Source organism: Carcharhinus amblyrhynchos, chromosome 9 (assembly GCF_965287045.1).
Source record: "Carcharhinus amblyrhynchos chromosome 9, sCarAmb.v2.hapA, whole genome shotgun sequence".
NCBI lineage: Eukaryota > Metazoa > Chordata > Chondrichthyes > Carcharhiniformes > Carcharhinidae > Carcharhinus > Carcharhinus amblyrhynchos.
In genome coordinates this window covers 57,597,161-57,615,633 of record NC_137332.1, presented here as the reverse complement: position 1 = coordinate 57,615,633, position 18,473 = coordinate 57,597,161, and the positions used below count along the sequence as shown (strand labels likewise).

The 18,473-nt window shown below is 43.0% G+C and overlaps 1 protein-coding gene across 2 annotated transcripts in view; it reads right to left on the bottom strand.

The window, feature by feature from the left end:
* Positions 1-18,473, bottom strand: part of LOC145347836 (protein Niban 1-like) — a 111,995-nt gene that overhangs the window by 37,469 nt on the left and 56,053 nt on the right. The window contains exons 4-5 of one of the 2 annotated variants that reach the window (XM_080195739.1): positions 14,959-15,073; positions 11,908-12,075 (exon numbers count right to left, since the gene is read on the bottom strand). In XM_080195739.1, the coding sequence (XP_080051865.1) occupies positions 11,908-12,075; positions 14,959-15,073 (283 nt within the window). The remainder of the gene's footprint in view (positions 1-11,907; positions 12,076-14,958; positions 15,074-18,473) is intronic. The other variant, XM_080195740.1, reaches the window with a different exon arrangement.

Here is an 18,473-nt window from a genome sequence, read left to right as displayed (position 1 = left end):
TCTAGGTATGTTCCTGAGGCACCGGCAGGACCGACACATGAGGTGACAGTACACTGGTTTACATTCTGGTGTGAATTGACTCTTAATTGCCATCCAAAATGGCCTAGCAAGCTACCTAGCTGTATCAAACTAATACAAAAGACCGTTAAGTAAGCCCCAGTGATCCTGGGATTCTTCTATATTGACTCCAGACGCCTTGTGGCATTAGATCAAATATAGGCAAAGAAACTTGCTGCTGATGACCATTACAGCTGATGAATCAGTACTCCCCCATACTGAACACTACTTCGATGAAGCATTGAGGGTAACAAGGACAGGGGATGTATTCCGGGTAATAGACTTCAATGTTCATTACTGACAGTTGCTGGGTAACAAACCGCTAGTGACTTAGCTGGCTGCATCCTAAAGGATATATCTGCCTGTGACAGGCAGACCAACATAAGCCAAAACCGCTTTACTTCATCCTCATCAATCCAGCTGTCGCTGGTGTATCTGTCCATAATGGTATTAGTAGGAGTGACCACTCAACAGTCATTGTGGAGAAGAAGTCCAGTCTTCACCCTCCATCGTCTTGCATGGTACAGCCACCATGCTAAATTGGATAGACTCCGATATAGCAGCACAAAAGCCGGCAATTGAAGGCACTGTGGGCCATTAGAAGCAGAGGAATAATGTAACACCACAATCTGTAAGATCATGGCCTGGCATGGCAATTGAACAACAGGAGGAAGGAGGTTTTTCAAACTTTCCAATCCTCAGTGATGGTGGAGTGCAGTGTCAGTGCAAAATACAAGGCTGAAATGTTAATAAACATTTTCAACCAGAAGTACTAAGTGGTCGATCCATCTCAGCTTGCTTCCAAGATTTCCTGCCATCATAGATGTCAATCTTCAGCCTATTTCAACCAATTATTACCCCATCAGTCAACTCTCAAACATCAGTAAAGTGATGGATAACATTGACATTGCTATCAGGCAGCACTTTGTTGTCAATAGGCTCCTCACTTATGCTCAGTTTGGCTTCTGCCAGGACCACCCTGCTCCAGACCTCATTACAACCTTGATCCCAAAACAGCAAGTAGCTGAATTCTAGAGTTTAATTGAGTGCGACGCCCTTGACATCAAGCTGGCATTTGATCAAGTGCAGCATCACAGAGGCCTCGTAAAATGTAACTCCATGGAAATTGGGGAAATCTCTCCTCTGGTTGGTGGCCTACCTAGATCAAAGGAAGATGGCTTCAGTTGCTGGAGGCCAACAATCTCAGCCTCAGGACATCACTGCAGGAGTTCCTCAGGAGAGAGAGTGTCCTATATCCATTGATCTTCAGCTACTTCATCAATGATCTCTCCTTCATCATATGATCAGAAATGAGATGTTTACTGATGATTATCAAGTGTTCAGTTCCATTAGTAATTTCTCTGATATGGAATTAGTCTGTGCCAAAAGACAACAGGTAGTGGATAACGTTCAAGCTTGGATTGATGAATAATAAGTAACATTGAAAGCATACAAGTGCCAGACAACAACCATTTCCAAAAGAGAGAATCTAACTGTCTCACTTTGACATTCAATGGCATTACCATCACAAAATCTTCCACCATCAACATATTGGGTATTATCATTGACTAGATATTTAATTGAATAAGCTACGTAAGTACTGTGCCTATAAGATCAGGTCAAAGGCTAGGAATTATGTGGTGAGTGAATTTCCTCCTGACTCCTCAAAGTCTGTTCACCAAGGCACAAGTGTGATGGAATAATCTCCATTGCCTGAATGAGTACAATTCCAACTATAATCAAAGCTCTTGACACCATCCAGGCCAAAGCAGGATACTTGATTAGTGCCTCATCCACCACCTTAAACATTGATTCCAGCCACCACATATGCACCATGGATACAGAATGTACCGTCTACAAGATGCACTGTAATTCGCTAAGGCTTCTTCATCAGCACCCTCAAACCCATGATCTCTACTGCCTAGAAGGCCAAGGGCAGAAGATGCACCACCACCTACGAGTTTCCCTCAATTTCACACACTATCCTGCCCTGGAATTGTATTGTTGCTCTTTCAGCATCACTTGTTCAAATTCCCAGCACTCCCTATCTAAATGTGGTGTGGGAGTACCTTCACCACACTTTCCCAGTCAGTGAAGACATTCCTTTTCATAACTTCAAACATAGACAGTGATAGTTCCAGAAACTTCCAAACAATCTTTTACTTTTTAAAATGGACACTAACACAGTCAATAAGATATCTGCCAGGCTCAAGTGCCCTTTGCAACTTCAATACAGACTATCTCGAGCTTCTGGGAAGTTCCTAACTGAATTGTGCTAGTTGGGATATTCCCTCGCATTTGCCCAGGGTAGCACATCTCTGTGGGATTCACACCTGCCATTTTTCAAAGTTTATGCAAAAGATAGCAGCAATGGACTTGCAGACTCCACATCTTCTTGCAGTTTAACAAAAGAAAAAAACTTTACAAAACGAGTTAACCACAAGTGCTGAGAAGCCTGGAGCCACCATCTATTTTCATTGTATTGCAATGGTTTCAGTTTTACACCATTCTGGGTGGATAATAATAGTTGATCATAAGACCAAAACTGCCCTCTGATCCAAAAATCCCTCATTATCTGAGCACCCCAAGAAACGTGGGCAGTCTGCGTAAAACACCACTGCAGAATATCAGCTGTCAACCAAAGCGGTAGCACTGAAAGTTTTTAAAATTTACATCTTTAAAAACCTCCCAGTCTGATTCCTAAACCTAAATCTATCTGAAACAAAATGTGACCCACTAGCATGTCAACTACAAGCGCCAATCCTTTTGGTCTGTGCAGATGCATCTCTTTAAGGAAATCCTACCATATTACTGTTGCCAACTCCAGCTAGTTGAACTCATCTAAACAAAATTCAAGAATGAAAAAGACTCTTTATCAAGGCTGCAATGATTATTCTCTGGCATGAACAATGAACAGTTTTCTTGCCTACAACCATAAAAAGTGTTTTATTCTCTTTACCTGTATATTTTGTCTTGAGCGTATATGCGTGTGTATATGTGTGAGTGCTGAATGATTGACGTAGCACTTAGACTTTTGGGGAGAATGTGTGATAAGTAATCCTCTCTATTTAAACCCCAGAATGCTTGCTGCTGTTATTTAAATTGACCACACACTCTGGGGGCTAGGGAATACATACATCCTCCTTTCTAAAACCACAGTGATTGGGGGCAGCAAAGGTAAAGGGTACAAGGAGTTCAGTTCTCTCTTGACTCTGTCCATAACAGAATTGATTCCTGCACCCAAGATCTGAATCAATTGAACTAAAATAATCTGAATCTGCCCTTAAAAGCAGAAATTAGAAGCAGCTGAGCAAGTTCAATTGCTGAAGTTGTGGCGGAAATATGCCATTTTTGAGGAAGTGTCTTCTCAGGTAGCACAGTGGAAGGTAGCCCAGTGGCTATGCTGCTAGCTTTTCCTGCCATATTTTTAGAAAATGATAGGATGGGACCCACGATGCTATGCTGGTAAGGTGGGTTCTGTAGTTTTGTAAACAATTGGGGTGCTTTTTTCAAAGGGATAATTGGAGTGCTCTTTTGTAAATGGATAAAAAATGAAATTTCACCTCACCTCTGGATGCAACACTCCCACAACAAAACGTGCCCCTGCTCCTCCTCAAGAGACTATCTGGGATGCCCAGCACTTGGCGATCAGTGACTAGTGGTGCGCCTCAGGGATCAGTGTTGGGACTGCAATTGTTTATGATTTACATAGATGATTTGGAGTTGGGGGCCAAATGTAGTGTCAAAATTCGCAGATGACACTAAGATGAGTGGCAGAGCAAAGTGTGCAGAGGACGTTGAAAGTCTACAAAAGGATATACATAGTCTAAGTGAGTGGGCAAGGATCTGGCAGATGGAGTACAATGTTGGGTAATGGGAGGAATAACAGCAAAATGGACTATTATTTAAATGGTAAAAAATTGCAGGATGCTGCTGTGCAGAGGAACCTGGGTGGCCTTGTGCAGGAATCTCAAAGAGCTGTTTTGCAGGTGCAGCAGGTAATTAAGAAGGCAAATGGAATTTTATCCTTCATTGCTAGAGGGATGAAGTTTAAAAACAGCAAGATTATGTTGCAGCTGTATAAGGTGATGGTGAGGCCACACCTGGAGTATTGTGTACAGTTTTTGTCTCCTTACTTGAGAAAGGATATACTGACACTGGAGGGGGCGCAGAGGAGATTCACTAGGTTGATTCCGGAGTGAGAGGATTGGCTTATGAGGAGAGACTGAGTAGACTGGGACTATACTCATTGGAATTCGGAAGAATGAGGGGAGATCTTATAGAAACATATAAGATTATGAAGGGAATAGATAAGATAGAATCAGGAAGTTGTTTCCACTGGTGGGTGAAACTAGAACTAGGGGGCATAGCCTCACAATAAAGGGTAGCAGATTTAGGACTGAGTTGAGGAGGAACTTCTTCACACAAAGGGTTGTGATTCTGTGGAATTCCCTGCCCAGTGAAGCAGTTGAAGCTACCTCATTGAATGTTTTTAAGGCAAGGAGAGATAAATTTATGAACAGTAAAGGAATTAAAGTTTATGTTGAGCAGGCAGGTAGGTGGAGCTGAGACTATATAAAGAAAATTGGCCATGATTTTTTTGAATGGTGGAGCAGGCTCAAGGGGCCAGGTGGCCTGCTCCTGCTCCAAGTTCTTATGTTCTTATCCCTCATGGAGCTCCAACCAACCCCACCACCATGGAACACCCCACACAACTCCCCTCAACACAACACCCCGCAACCCCCCACCTCCTCACTGTCCCCCGGAAATGCCCTTGGACACTGCCTGGCTATGACCTATGATCCTCTCCCCCAGCGGCTGTGCTCACTATTCACCCCTGACAGGTTCTGCTTGCCAGATGTACATCATGGACGACCTGTTGTGATTCACATCGACATGAATGGGAGGATGGAGGAGTTGGGGAGGGAGGAGGAATGGTCAGACAACATTTAAATTGATGCAAATGAGGATCCCAACTTGTAAATTCAAGATCCTCATTACATCATTGGCAGGGGGTTAGGGACAATTGCAACCTGAAATCCTGCTGGCGTGAAAGCCATTTTGGGGCTCGTGTTATTCTCTGCCCCACTCCTTCATTCCCATCCCCTGAAAACAGGGGCAGAAAATCCCCCCACACTACCCTTGTCACTAAAACAAAAAGTACTACAGCAGCAAGCTTCATGTGTTAACACTAAAAAAAAGACTCGCTTTAGTGTGAAATAATTTGTAGAACAGAAGGATTTAGCTTGCCATTAGTAACAGTTCTAACAATTAAACAGCAGAAAGCTACAGCTAAGCAGGTGAAATTGTGTACAAAGCAAAAGGTTAAAAAGCCTGAGGTGCTAAAGATACTGGCTGAGCATTTTAGCCTCACTGCAGAGTTGAAACAGGCAGAAGATATAAAACCTGAAACCACAGACCAGGAAACCTTACCATCTCGTTATGCAATTTCAATGGTTGGCATTCCCAAGGGTTAATATTATGTCGGAATGAATGCCTGGCTCAGTTGTAAACTTTATAATTATCTCAACAGCGATCTGCCTTCATAGTTCGATTGACAATTTGAAGAGGCTATTAAATGATTAGCTCTCTTTGATGTGGCTTTTGAATAGAAATGTGTGTTTAGTAAGAGATTTGCCACTTAAAATTTAAAAACTTTGAAAGGATTTCATGAATTGGGATAGTTTTGCTATGAAATGTGTATGTGTGAGAGCTATATTAGATTGTTTGAAGTTTAATGCTTTTTAATCTCATGTCTCCTGAAGTTTGCCCATGGTGGACATGGAAATGACTGGGGTATGAGGAGAAAATGGGGGGCATTAGTTCACATAGGGGCACGAGGCAGCACGGGGGAGGTGGGGGGGGGGTATGAGTTAGCATGGTTGTATCATGGGGAATATTGGGGGCATGAGGAGGATAAAAGGACATGGGTTGGCATGAGGGGCTATGTGAGGGTAGGCATGTGTGAGTGGTGAGAGCCTAATAACTTCTAAAACAATAGGGACAAGATCCCAGGGAACTGAGGTGGGCTTTCTAACCAGTCCTTCTCGGTATATACTTACTCCCAGTGGCTACGAACAATTGCTTCCAGGGTCAGTGAGCAGATCCTTCATCCCTTCCCCCTCACCCCTTATCCCCTAGAGCAAAATGAATGGAGCCACAGGGGAAAAAGCTAATTCCTCTTCAACAGCGATGTCTCCTCAGCAGTTTATAGAGGTGGTGACTGGAAATGGTAGTTTTTCAGTGCGTAGGAAATTCTATGAGATTTTTACAGTTGGATATATCATCTTGAATAGGTCTTAATCACCTACACATTGGGAGAGTCCTCTGAGCAAAAATTTATTTTCTTGAACTTTCTTCCCCTGTGAGCAGTTCCTGTTGGACAAAAGAAGAGCAGCAGCAAGGGAATGCTGCTCTCAGGTTTGTCCTCTCAGCCATTGGGTTTGTGCAGGGCCAAAAAGACAGCAGAGAAATTAAAAAACAAAATGGTTTTAAATTCCAGTTTTGAAGATTTGATTTGCATAAAGGAAAACTCTTTGTATTGCAAAGCTGTTCACCACAAACTGACATACTGCCAGGAAATGATGTCAGACAGGATGCAGGCTCAGTCTATCAAACTGGTGCATTAAGCATGAGTAACAGATTATAAATAGCAACTTGAGTAAGTTTCATGTTGCTTAACAATGCGTGCCTTATTTATCACGCAATAGTTGTTCAATGTCATTCACTGAAACTATGAAAAATGCATTATTTCCCTCTTTTTTTACATTTTGAAAACCTATTTTCATCAGCAGCATATACCAACTAAGTTCTTTTCTTTTTCCCATTTTCCCAACATTCCTCCCAACCGCCCCCCCCCCCCCCCCCCCCCCCCGGTTCCTTCTAAATTTCTCCAAAGCTCATGTGTCCTGGCCAGGAAGTGACCTGGACTTGAGGTGGCCTTCTCCTGTCAGCTCTCAGGTGTAGGTGGATAACCTGAAGTGACCCTCCCTCAGACTTTCCCTCCTATTCTGTGGTTGAATGGCCATCCTCCACTCATCAAGGCACAGACAAGTGTCCAAACTTGATGCCTGGAAAATTGGGGATGATAGATCCACATCCTGGCCTATTACACTTCCACAGATCCAATCCTGAGTTCAGGGTTTCCTTCTTCCAAAGGTTTAAATAACAAATCCCCAGGCCCTGGGGTGCCTCCAGAGGTTTTTAAAGGCTGTCAGGACTATTATATTTCTACCCATCGGTTGTGTGATTTCTGTCTTTGATACATTAACTATTTTTGTTACACTCTCATATAGTGAGAAAACATTAATGTAGTGGTAATACAGTCTGTTTGGATAGTTGATGCCTTATGTTGGAAATTTAGACTGCTAATCCCCAGGTAGGGTCCTGGAATCATTTGACATCTCAGTAGGTGGTTATTCCTGTCTTTTTATGAGTCACTCCAGGCTTATGCTCAGTGTTATGAGCCACAGCCAACAGCAGAACCAGAAAACATTCAACAGCAATGGCGGAAGAGCTAAAACTTGGAAAGACGCTAGCTGCTCCCAAGAAGAATCCAGCAGAAAGGGATTTCCTTTAAAGGACACATTAGGAAGGCAACAGGATACTATCTAAATGTACTTTAGCACTTTAGAAGATATGGAAAGCAGAGACCTCAGGCTCCCTTTGTACTCATGAACTGTGCTGTTATGATGAAGTGTTGGTCACTTCAGCATGATAGCAGTGTGAGAAAGATCATTCACTGTGATTTTCCCCACAACAGCCTTTGAATAAGGATGGCAGGAAAACAGGCTTTCGAAGTTGGAGGGTTAATCAGAGGCTGCTCTGTTTAAAAGGACCAGCAGCAGGCTGCGATGGCAAGTAAGTGAGGAAGAAAAGGCTTCAAATGGTTTTAAAGTTTAAATTAAAAGGTGGCTTTTGCAGGCAGGCCACCACTCTACAGGATGGGGGGAGGGGATAGTGGTTCTTTAGAGCGTGGAATGTGGATGCTATAACACCCAAGGGTATAGGGAAAGCTTCTAGGCCTGACTGAAACACTGACCCCCCCCCCTCCCCAGTCAAGGAAAATTACCTCCAGGCACCCAAGATATTCCCCAGTGCCAGTGGGAACATAAAGGCTGACAGGAACATTCAAACTGGTCTAATCCTATTGGCCTTAAGTGACCCTGAATGAGTCACACCAGCTCCCTGCCATGAACAAGTGGGTGGGCCTGCTGCCTTCCCCACTCTAGCTCTTCAGAAAAAGGCCTTGGGATTTGGGATGCAGCAGGGGAACTGGCACCCCAGCCGTTGGGACTGTTTTCAGCTGCTGCCCACCTTTGAGCCTAGTGCTAGCAGGGCCGAAAAATCAAGCAGCAGACATTTGTAAAAGTCTCCTGTGGAAACTTTGCTGAACTTGCTTGTGTTCATGGGAAAGTTGCCAGAAATATTATTTACACATCTGGCAAACTGAGGAAAAACAGTCTGGGAGGAAATCTGTATCTTGAGCAGGTGGAAAACCAACAGAGTTAACGACAAATGGTTGGTTTTTAAAAGCTTCTCCTTCCTTACTGGCATTGCTTAAAATAAACCCCAGAGATTGTCTTTGCTATGCAGATTCTGTTCCTGCTGTGCTCAGCAGTTAACTAAAAGCCATTGCTCATCATTGCAAACAGAAGCTGGTTCATTCAACAATGTTTCCCTTTTACACAAGATTTTAAAGTCAGTTTGGGTTGGTTAATGAAGACTGAATCAGTCTTAGTTCAGTGTTTATTCAACATCTCTGCTTTAAAAGCAGTTGTCTACACAGGAGAAAAATGATTAAAGTTGAATTAACATCTTAAAATGCAGTCCTGGGGAGAACAACATTTCACATCGTAACCATCTTTATAAAGTGGAAAATATCATTCTGTATAATTCTTATGCCAGTTATCCTTCTCATTGTCATAAAACAAGCAATGCAATGGTGAAGAAATGTTACTGTGACAAATATGGTGTTACTGCTTCTGCAATGGGGAAAAGGCCCTAAACACTTATCTTCCGTAATTGTCTCTCTACGTTATATTTCCAGTCTTCACGGTCTCCTCAATCTCAATTGCAGGTCATTAAGTTCATTCACTAAAAAGGATAATTGGCCAGTGCTACAGCAGGTACAGACATGGCCCAGGTGGGAGTACAGTTGCAGAAGACAGACCCTCCTGCTCTGGTGCAGATTTCCCTGGAGTGCAGTACAGCTCACACGTGCATGCTTTAGAAGGTCATTATTCATTTAAATTGACAGCAAGGTCAACTCAATGTTGTATAAATTATCCTTGTGACGTTTTTATAAAGTGTTTCGCAATCAAATTGTTGTGTGGCAAAAATATTGCAATATTAAAAAATAACCATCTCACCACAGATTGAAATTTTCAACCTGAATCAAATACAGCTGCGACAGTGGAAAAAAATCCAGCCAGATACTAACCCAAAGGAATTAAGCTAATTCCAAGTTATTTTCTTCAAAATGTAATCTTCATTGTATTCAAATGGCATAGCCATAGCAAAATTATTGGGATGTGGACACAAACGGATAGATTTTGGATAGAGAATTCTGGCCATAGACACTAAGTCATCCAATCTTTCATTCATTGCTATAAGAGGACATTTCAGAAATTTGAGAGTCTGAAGCAGGTCTACCATTCGTGGCTGATTATCTACCACAATTTCATCTTCTTGCAATATTCCCATATCCCCTACTTTCCTTAATACCCAAAAATCTTGTGGCCTCTGTATTGAATGCACTCAATAACTGAACATCCACAGTTCTCGGGGCTAGAGAATACTAAAAACATACAACACTTTGAGTGAAGGAATTTCTCCTCATTTCAGTCCTAAATAGCTAACCCATTATTCTGAGATTGTGACCCTGTTCTAGATTCTCCAGCTGGTTATGCTGAGCTATGGTATTCCCACGATTGAATTGCCTGCCCATTCACTGCCTAATCTGACATGACCACTTGGGTGAGGAATGTCAGACCTATAGTTCAGCATGTGTCACTTGTTCATCCATGAGGATGCCCACTGCCCACTGCGGTATGCAGACTGTGCCTAGTAGCACATTTTTATTATTGTTTTAGTTTTTGGACCACTCAGGAAATTAAATTAACGTCTCTTGTTTCTGTCAGCACAATCAGATAGAAACTTATAATCACAAACTCAGGGAAAAATTGTAACACATGACTCTTGCATCAGACCAATTCACACAAAAAAAATCACAGTAATGAAACTGAAAATAGTTTCAATTTTTGGAACTGAAAATACTGGGCGTACATAGCAGAAGACAGTTTCCCAAATCCGTTGTTTTGGAATCCCTTTACGAATTATTGGCACCGCTGAGACAGAGGCTGTCAATTTTTTCCATCACAGATATACTTATGAGATCGTTTCACTGGGATCATAGTGCAATAGGGTTTCATTTCCAGGGTTTCAATCTCTGACCATGATTTAAGGGTTATCAGCCCAGGAAAGACTTGAGGCAATGCCTCCCAATTACCTCCTATGGACAGACCCTGCCAAGGTATGCCTCCCACCCATTCCCTATGGACCTCCATGCCTCCCATGCCTAGGAATGCACCTCCACACTCCTACTATAGTCCCTGATGTCCCCCAGGCAAAGTTATGCCCCTACCCACCCCATGGCCCCTCATGTTCCTACAAGCCATAGCACATCCATTTTACAATCTGTACAACCAATGAATCCTATAGTGATTATAGGATGTATTAAAAAAGCTTTTAAAAAGTAATTCATTGATAATGTTCCATTTTCTTAAAAAGACTCATTTTAATACAGGCCATAAGTGTCAATCTTCCAGGTCTTTAAGATTTCTGTCTGTAACTGTCCATGTTGAGTTTTCATGTTCTCCCAGTGTCTGCATGGATTTCCTTCAAGTGTTCCAGTTTCCTCCCACAGTCCAAAGATGTGTAGGTTATGTGGATTAGCCTTGGTAAATGTGTGTGGTTATGGAAAAGGGTGGAGTGGGGTGGGCAGGATAAGATTCTCTTTGAGAGTCGGTGCAGACTCAATGGACTAAATGACCATCTCTCACACTGTAAGAATTCTATGGCTTCAATTGCTGAAACAGTAAGCACTTGAAATTTCTTTATCTTGTGTAAATAAACACTGTGCAATTGATAAAAGGGATCAGGCAGCCAGAATGGTCAATGAGCAACGTTTTCCCTGGGGCTCAGGTGTTTCAGTACTTTAATGGGTGCCTGGACTTTCTGCCACTAATGTATAATGAGGCTTGAAATGCATAATGAGTGTTATGAAAATTCAGCACGTTATATCCTATCCTGATTACTCTTAGCTTTAGAATCATACAAAACAGAAGACAACAATAAAGCTGCAATCTAATTGGTTTTCATTTGCACAGGATGGAATATCTGTCCTTAACGGGGAACATTTCTGTAGTTGGAAAGGCATTTTCATCGTAGACACAGCTTTCAATTAATATAACATTTTAAATTTCTACTTTTCAGTCAAAGGAAGAATTTTGATGACCTCATCACAGCCTCACTGATATTCATTTTTGTATGAGAAAGGCATTGGAAAGTCACACCATTTCCCTCATTAAAATGACTCACATTTACCCAATCAACTTGATAGGAGTGTATCTTTGATCGGCAACAGAGAAGATCAACAAACTGGACAATGTCCAATTTGTCATTAAGCTACATTTGGAGTTTGTTTTGAAATATCATAAAACCTGCCAAAATCTTTTCTGGAGTGTACCAAACCCACTGATTTTCACTGAAAGAACAATTATGATGCTCAGAAGATTACAAGAATATCTTGACTCATGTGTGGATATAAGTTCATACCATCAAACTTACCATAATTGAGGTGCCGAATGCAGTCATTGAGAACAGCCCCAAATCCCTGTTGTGTCTCTTCATTCTCAAAGCAAAAGTAACTATGTTTTCGGTAAGGGTGCCACAGGTACACTGGGTACTGTGTGTGGTTAACCAGGAAGCTTTGATTGCCATCTTTTCCATTGGCTGCTGAAAAAAAAGATAGGTTTGATGTTAATAGGAGAGGATGAATAAATACATTTATTTATACTTATTAATCAGCCCCAACAGTAACTATATCCAACACAACCTTTAAATTACTTTTTGTAGTCTGTGGCGTGCATGGGCCCTTTAAACATTTTAATATGGCCGTCCATGGGGAGATGATGGCCTAGAGGTACTATTGCTAGACTATCAATCCAGAAACTCAGTTAATGTTCTGTGGACCCTGATGCGAATTCCGCCACGACAGATGGTGGAATTTGAATTCAATAATAAAAAAAGAAATCTGGAATAAGGATCTGCTGATGACCATGAAACCACTGTTGATTGTCAGAAAAACCCATCTGCTTCATGAATGTCCTTTAGGGAAGGAAATCTGCCATCCTTATTTGGTCTGGCCTACATGTGACTCTAGAGCCACAACAATGTGGTTGACTCAATTGTCCTCAGGCAACGAGGGATGGGCAATAAATGCAGGCCAGCCAGTGACACCCGTGTTCCAAGAATAAATAAAAAATGGATAATGTGTCTATCATATCCTCATATGGGCATACCTCCAATCTTTGAATGACAGATGAATAACAATTTAAGATGTGAGACAGAATTTTAACTTGCAGTAAACTGGCATTACTGATTAACCCCTGCATGGTATATTCCATTCAATTTCCCTTCCCACTTACTGTTACTCATGAATAAAAGAAAGATATGATTTATACACTGCTTGGCATGATCATCCGATATCTTCAAACACATCACAACCTATGAAGTACTTTTAGAGTGTAGTCACTGTGCTAATATAGGGAACATGGCAGTCAGTTCAAGGCTATGGGCCAAGTACTGGTAAATGGGATTAGGTGGAGTCCAGGTGTTTCTTATGTGTTGGTGTAGACTCAATGCACCAAAGGGGCTTTTCTGCACAATGTGATTCTATGATTCAATCTGGGCACAAACTTCTACAAACAGCGATGTGTTTTTTGTGATGTTGATTGAATATTGGCCCCGTCACCGGGGATAGCTTCCTTGCTCTTCTTTGAAAGAGTGTCATGGGAACTTTTGCATCCACCTGTACAGGCAAATGGGACCTCACATACCAAAGACAACTTCTCTGGCAGTGCAGCATTCCCTCAGTACTCCATGGGGTGTCAGCTTTGATTTTTTACACTCAAAGCACGCTGACCGACTCTGGGTTAGCTGACTGACTATTACTGCTATAAATTAGTCTACAATTGAAATAGACCAAAGCTTACTGAGGTTTATTCAACATTCAGTTTACCATAAATTGCTGGGACCTCTCTAGCCTTCTGAGCAGACAATCCTACCTTTTTCAGTTGTGTCTATTGTGCGTATTGAAAGCTGGGCCTATACCTTTGACTCTCCTGATCAATGATTGGTCAGTGTATTTGTCAATTAAACTAGCTATCTCCCACAGTCCTCCCCATTAAAACAGAATTGTCAGCAGGCAAACCATCTTCTTCTTATTGAGACATATAAGATGATGAATGGGATGGATAGGGTAGAGGTGGAGATGCTCTTCCCGCTCAGAAAGGACAGTAGGACTAGAGGGCACAGCCTCAAGATAAGGGGGGGGGGAGGCAGTTTAGAACGGAGTTGAGGTGGAACTTCTTCACTCAAAAGGTGGTGAATCTCTGGAATTCTCTGCCCATTGAAGTGGTGGAGGCTGCCTCGCTAAATATATTTAAGACGCAGGTAGATAGGTTTTTGATAGGCAAGGAGATTAAGGGTTATGGGGAGAAGGCGGGAAAGTGGAACTGAGCCACTTCAGATCAGCCATGATCTTATTGAATGACGGGGCAGGCTCGAGGGGCTAGATGGCCTACTCCTGCTCCTATTTCTTATGTTCTTATGTTCTTATGACAGTCTGATGGGAGTCTGGGATATGTCAATTAATTATTTATTGTCCCTTGTCAAATTTTAAAGTTGTGCAAGCTCATTTTAATTTGAATCATATGCTTAAATGTGTATTATTTCTATGGGCAGAATTTTACCAGCACCTCTGCTCAAGGTTCTTATGACCCCACCCAAGGCCAACTGAGAATGCTGTTCTCTGAGCCTGCCCCTGGAATTGGGACGGGCATGCCGATAAAATTCCGGCCTATATCCTTTTGGTGAAAAAAAGATCAAAAATCCCAAAAATTGACATCTTGTGTTATGGAACAGTAATGTGCTAAAGTCCTGGGTACTGCAGAATTTGTCTAGTCAAGGTGGAGTCCACAGAACCAGCCAATGCAGTGAGCATCTTCATCATGAGAAATTGCTCATTCAGGCTAACAAGTAGAAAACCATTACACTGGTCTGTACAGTTCAGATGGTGTCTATATGTATGACAGGAAGAAATGGATTGGGGGTAGAGGATTATAAGGAGAAGGTAGAAATCAGTTAAGCTTTCTAATTTAGGGAAAACAGGGACAAATGTAACTTTCTGACCACTGTCTTGTCTGAGATCAGTTAAACCAAAATGGGGACCAAGCCCTGGGACCCCTTTTGTCCACATTCAATAGTGCATTTTCAATTGAATCTTGAGAGGTCTTTTTCCTCTACTTTTTTTGGAATGGTCTTGCATGCTGCGAAGACTCATTCTCCAGCTTACAAATATTGCCAAACTATATAGCTAAGTGAAATAATTCTAATCCTTATCCCCTGCCTCAGTTCCATCTTTGCTAATACAGATTTTAGAAATTCAACTAAGAAAGATCTGCTGGTCTTCATTTTACTGAAAAGTTATCGAGGTTTCCACCACCTGGAAACATGGACACTTGTTGCTTGGGTGACGTGCTTCTTTCCTGCAGAATGACATGAACTTAGATTTGATTTGCATTGAAACCATTGTGCACATCAAAATGTGTTACTCACCACTTGGGTCAGGGAAATATTTGTCCACCAATAAGGCATATTCAATCATGGATGTGAGCACTCTGTAACCAGTGGGAATCAGTTTATGTTTTGGGTCTCCTCCTTTCTGATAGGCCTACAAATGTACACAATACAGAAAGAGAAATCAACACCCACAGCAACTCTATAATGTTCTTCTAAAAATTTGTATTAAGACAATTACTTACATACAATTTTTCTACGTTCCACAGCAAGATACTTTGAAAACTACTGAAGGGTGCAAAATTCCATTATTGTTGGAATTGTCTTGATATTTTTATTGAAATAAATTATCATTTTCCCAGGTCAAGTAAATTTGGAGATTACATCAATAAAACCGTTCAGGTTGGATGCCATCAGAAGACAGGAGGCTCAAACCACTTTTTAAGTTAGGCTGTAACATTCTTTGCAGTGAGATGCAGGCACCAGATTGACATCCACTATTGCTCTCCAGGATGTTCTAGAACCAGTCAACAGGTAAGACCAGTTTAGGGGGAAAGAAGTGGATAAGAACATAAGAACATAAGAAATAGGAGCAGGAGTAGGCCATCTAGCCCTTCGAGCCTGCCCCGCCATTCAATAAGATCATGGCTGATCTGTCGTGGCTCAGTTCCACATTCCCGCCCTCTCCCCACAACCCTTAATCCCCTCTCTTATCAAAAACCCATCAACCCGCGTCTTAAAAATATTTAGCGAGGCAGCCTCCACCACTTCAACGGGCAGAGAATTCCAGAGATTCACCACCCTTTGAGTGAAGAAGTTCCTCCTCAACTCCGTTCTAAACTGCGCCCCCCCCTTTATCTTGAGGCTGTGCCCCCTAGTCCTACTGTCTTTTTTGAGCGGGAAGAGTCTCTCCACCTCTATCCTATCCATCCCATTCATCATCTTATACGTCTCAATGAGATCTCCCCTCATTCTTCTAAACTCTAACGAGTACAAGCCCAGTTTATTCAGCCTCTCCTCATAGCTCAACCCCCTCAACTCCGGTATCAGCCTAGTAAACCTCCTCTGCACTCCCTCCAAGGCCAAAATATCCTTGCGCAGGTGCGGCGCCCAAAACTGCACACAGTACTCCAGCTGCGGCCTCACCAGTGCCCTATACAGCTGCAGCAAGACCTCCCTACTTTTATATTCAATCCCCCTCGCTATGAAGGCCAGCATCCCATTCGCCTTCCTGACCACCTGCTGCACCTGCAAGCTGGGTTTTTGCGACTCATGCACAAGGACCCTGAGGTCCCTCTGCACCGTCGCCTGCTGCAGTTTTTCGCCACGTAAGTAATAGTCCTTCCTACCATTATTCCTACCAAAGTGGACCACCTCGCACTTGCCAACATTAAATTCCATTTGCCATTTCCTGGCCCATTCGCCCAGCCTATCTAGATCCTTCTGTAGACTCTCCACACCCTCCGCACAATTTGCCGTTCCCCCAATCTTGGTGTCATCAGCAAATTTCGACACCCTACACTCGGTTCCCTCCTCCAGATCATCTATATAAATGGTAAAAATCTGAGGCCCCACCACCGACCCCTGGGGCACTCCACTAGTCACCATCCACCAATCCGAATAGCACCCGTTGACCCCCACTCTCTGCCTCCTATTTGACAACCAATCCTCTATCCACGCTAACACCCTACCCCCAACTCCATGTCCCTCGACCTTCTGCAGTAACCTGTTGTGAGGTACTTTGTCAAACGCCTTCTGAAAATCTAGAAAGACCACATCCACCAGCTCTCCTCTATCCACTGCCCTAGACACATCCTCATAGAACTCCAGTAAATTTGTCAGACACGACTTCCCTTTAATGAAACCGTGCTGCGTCTGCTCTATCAAGCAATTCCCTTCAAGATGCCTCGCAATTTCCTCCTTAATGACAGATTCTAACATTTTACCTACCACAGACGTTAAACTAACCGGCCTATAATTCCCCGCCTTTTGCCTGGCACCCTTCTTAAACAACGGCATAACATTAGCCGTTTTCCAATCATCCGGCACTTCCCCGGAATCCAGCGACGTCTGGAAAATAACCACCAAGGCATCCACTATCACCTCCGCCATTTCTTTCAGAACCCTCGGATGCATTCCATCCGGTCCTGGGGACTTGTCCACAATCAGCCCCTCCAGTCTGTCGAGCACCGCCTCTCTAGTAACAGTAATGTCATTAAGACCCTCCAGTCCTACCACCTTTCCATCGCTAACACCCGGCAAATTATTCACGTCCTCCTCCGTGAAGACAGAAACAAAAAAGTTATTCAATACCTTAGCCATATCCCCATCCCCTACCACTAGGTCCCCTTTCTCATCCTCTAAAGGACCAACATTCACCCTAGCCAGCCTCTTCCTTTTTATATATTTATAAAAACTCTTGCTATCCTTTTTTATATTAAGCGCTAGCCCAGCTTCATAGTTTCTCCTACCCTTCTTTATCAACTTCTTTGTCAATCTTTGTTGACATTTAAACCTCTCCCAATCCTCTTCTCGCCCACTACTCTTAGCTACTCTAAATTCCTCCGCTTTTAATTTAACACTTTCCTTCACCTCCTTCGTTATCCACAGCTTATTACCTCTCCTCCTACGGTCCTTTTTGACCATCGGAATAAATTTCTGCTGAGCACCAAGAAAGATCTCCTTAAAGATCCTCCACTGCTCCTCAGCAGACCCTCCCTCCAATGCGCTCCCCCAGTCCACATTCGCCAATTCTTCTCTCATCCTACCGTACTCCCCTCTATTCAAACAAAGGACGCGTGTCCGGGAACCCACTTTCTCCTCCTCCATCTGCACCAGAAACTCCACCATACAATGATCACTCTCCTCAAGAGGATCCTTCACCGCAAGGTCCCTAATTCTACCCGCCTCATTACATAGCACCAGATCCAAGATAGCTCACTCCCTCGTCGGCTCCAACACACACTGTTCGAGGAAACTATCCCGGCAGCATTCCAAGAACTCCTCCTCAAGCCCTCCGCGTCCAACATGGGTCGACCAATCAATATGCAGATTGAAATCCTCCATAACTACGGCCGTCCCATTCCTGCACGCCGCACTTATTTGCGCGTTAACAGCCCGCCCCACCTCCAGATCATTATTCAGGGGCCTATAGACGACACCCACCAGCGTCTTCCTCCCTTTGCTGTTCCTAATCTCCACCCACAACGATTCCACCCTCTGCTCCTTGGCTCCAATATCATCCCTTGCTACCACCGTGATGCTATCCTTAATCAGCAGAGCTACGCCCCTCCCTTTTTCCTCCTGCCTATCCTTCCTAAACACTTGATAGCCCTGTACATTCAGCTCCCAGTCCCTGTCACCTTGCAGCCACGTCTCTGTAATGGTCACCAGATTGTATCCATTTGTGTCGATCTGCGCCACCAGCTCATCCATGCTGGGCTAGGCTGAGATTGAACTGACACCAGGCCAGATGATAATCTCTGGATCTCACAAGATCTTACCAAAACAAACTTCAATTTTGGGGTGTCATTAGGTTGACTTCAACACCTGGA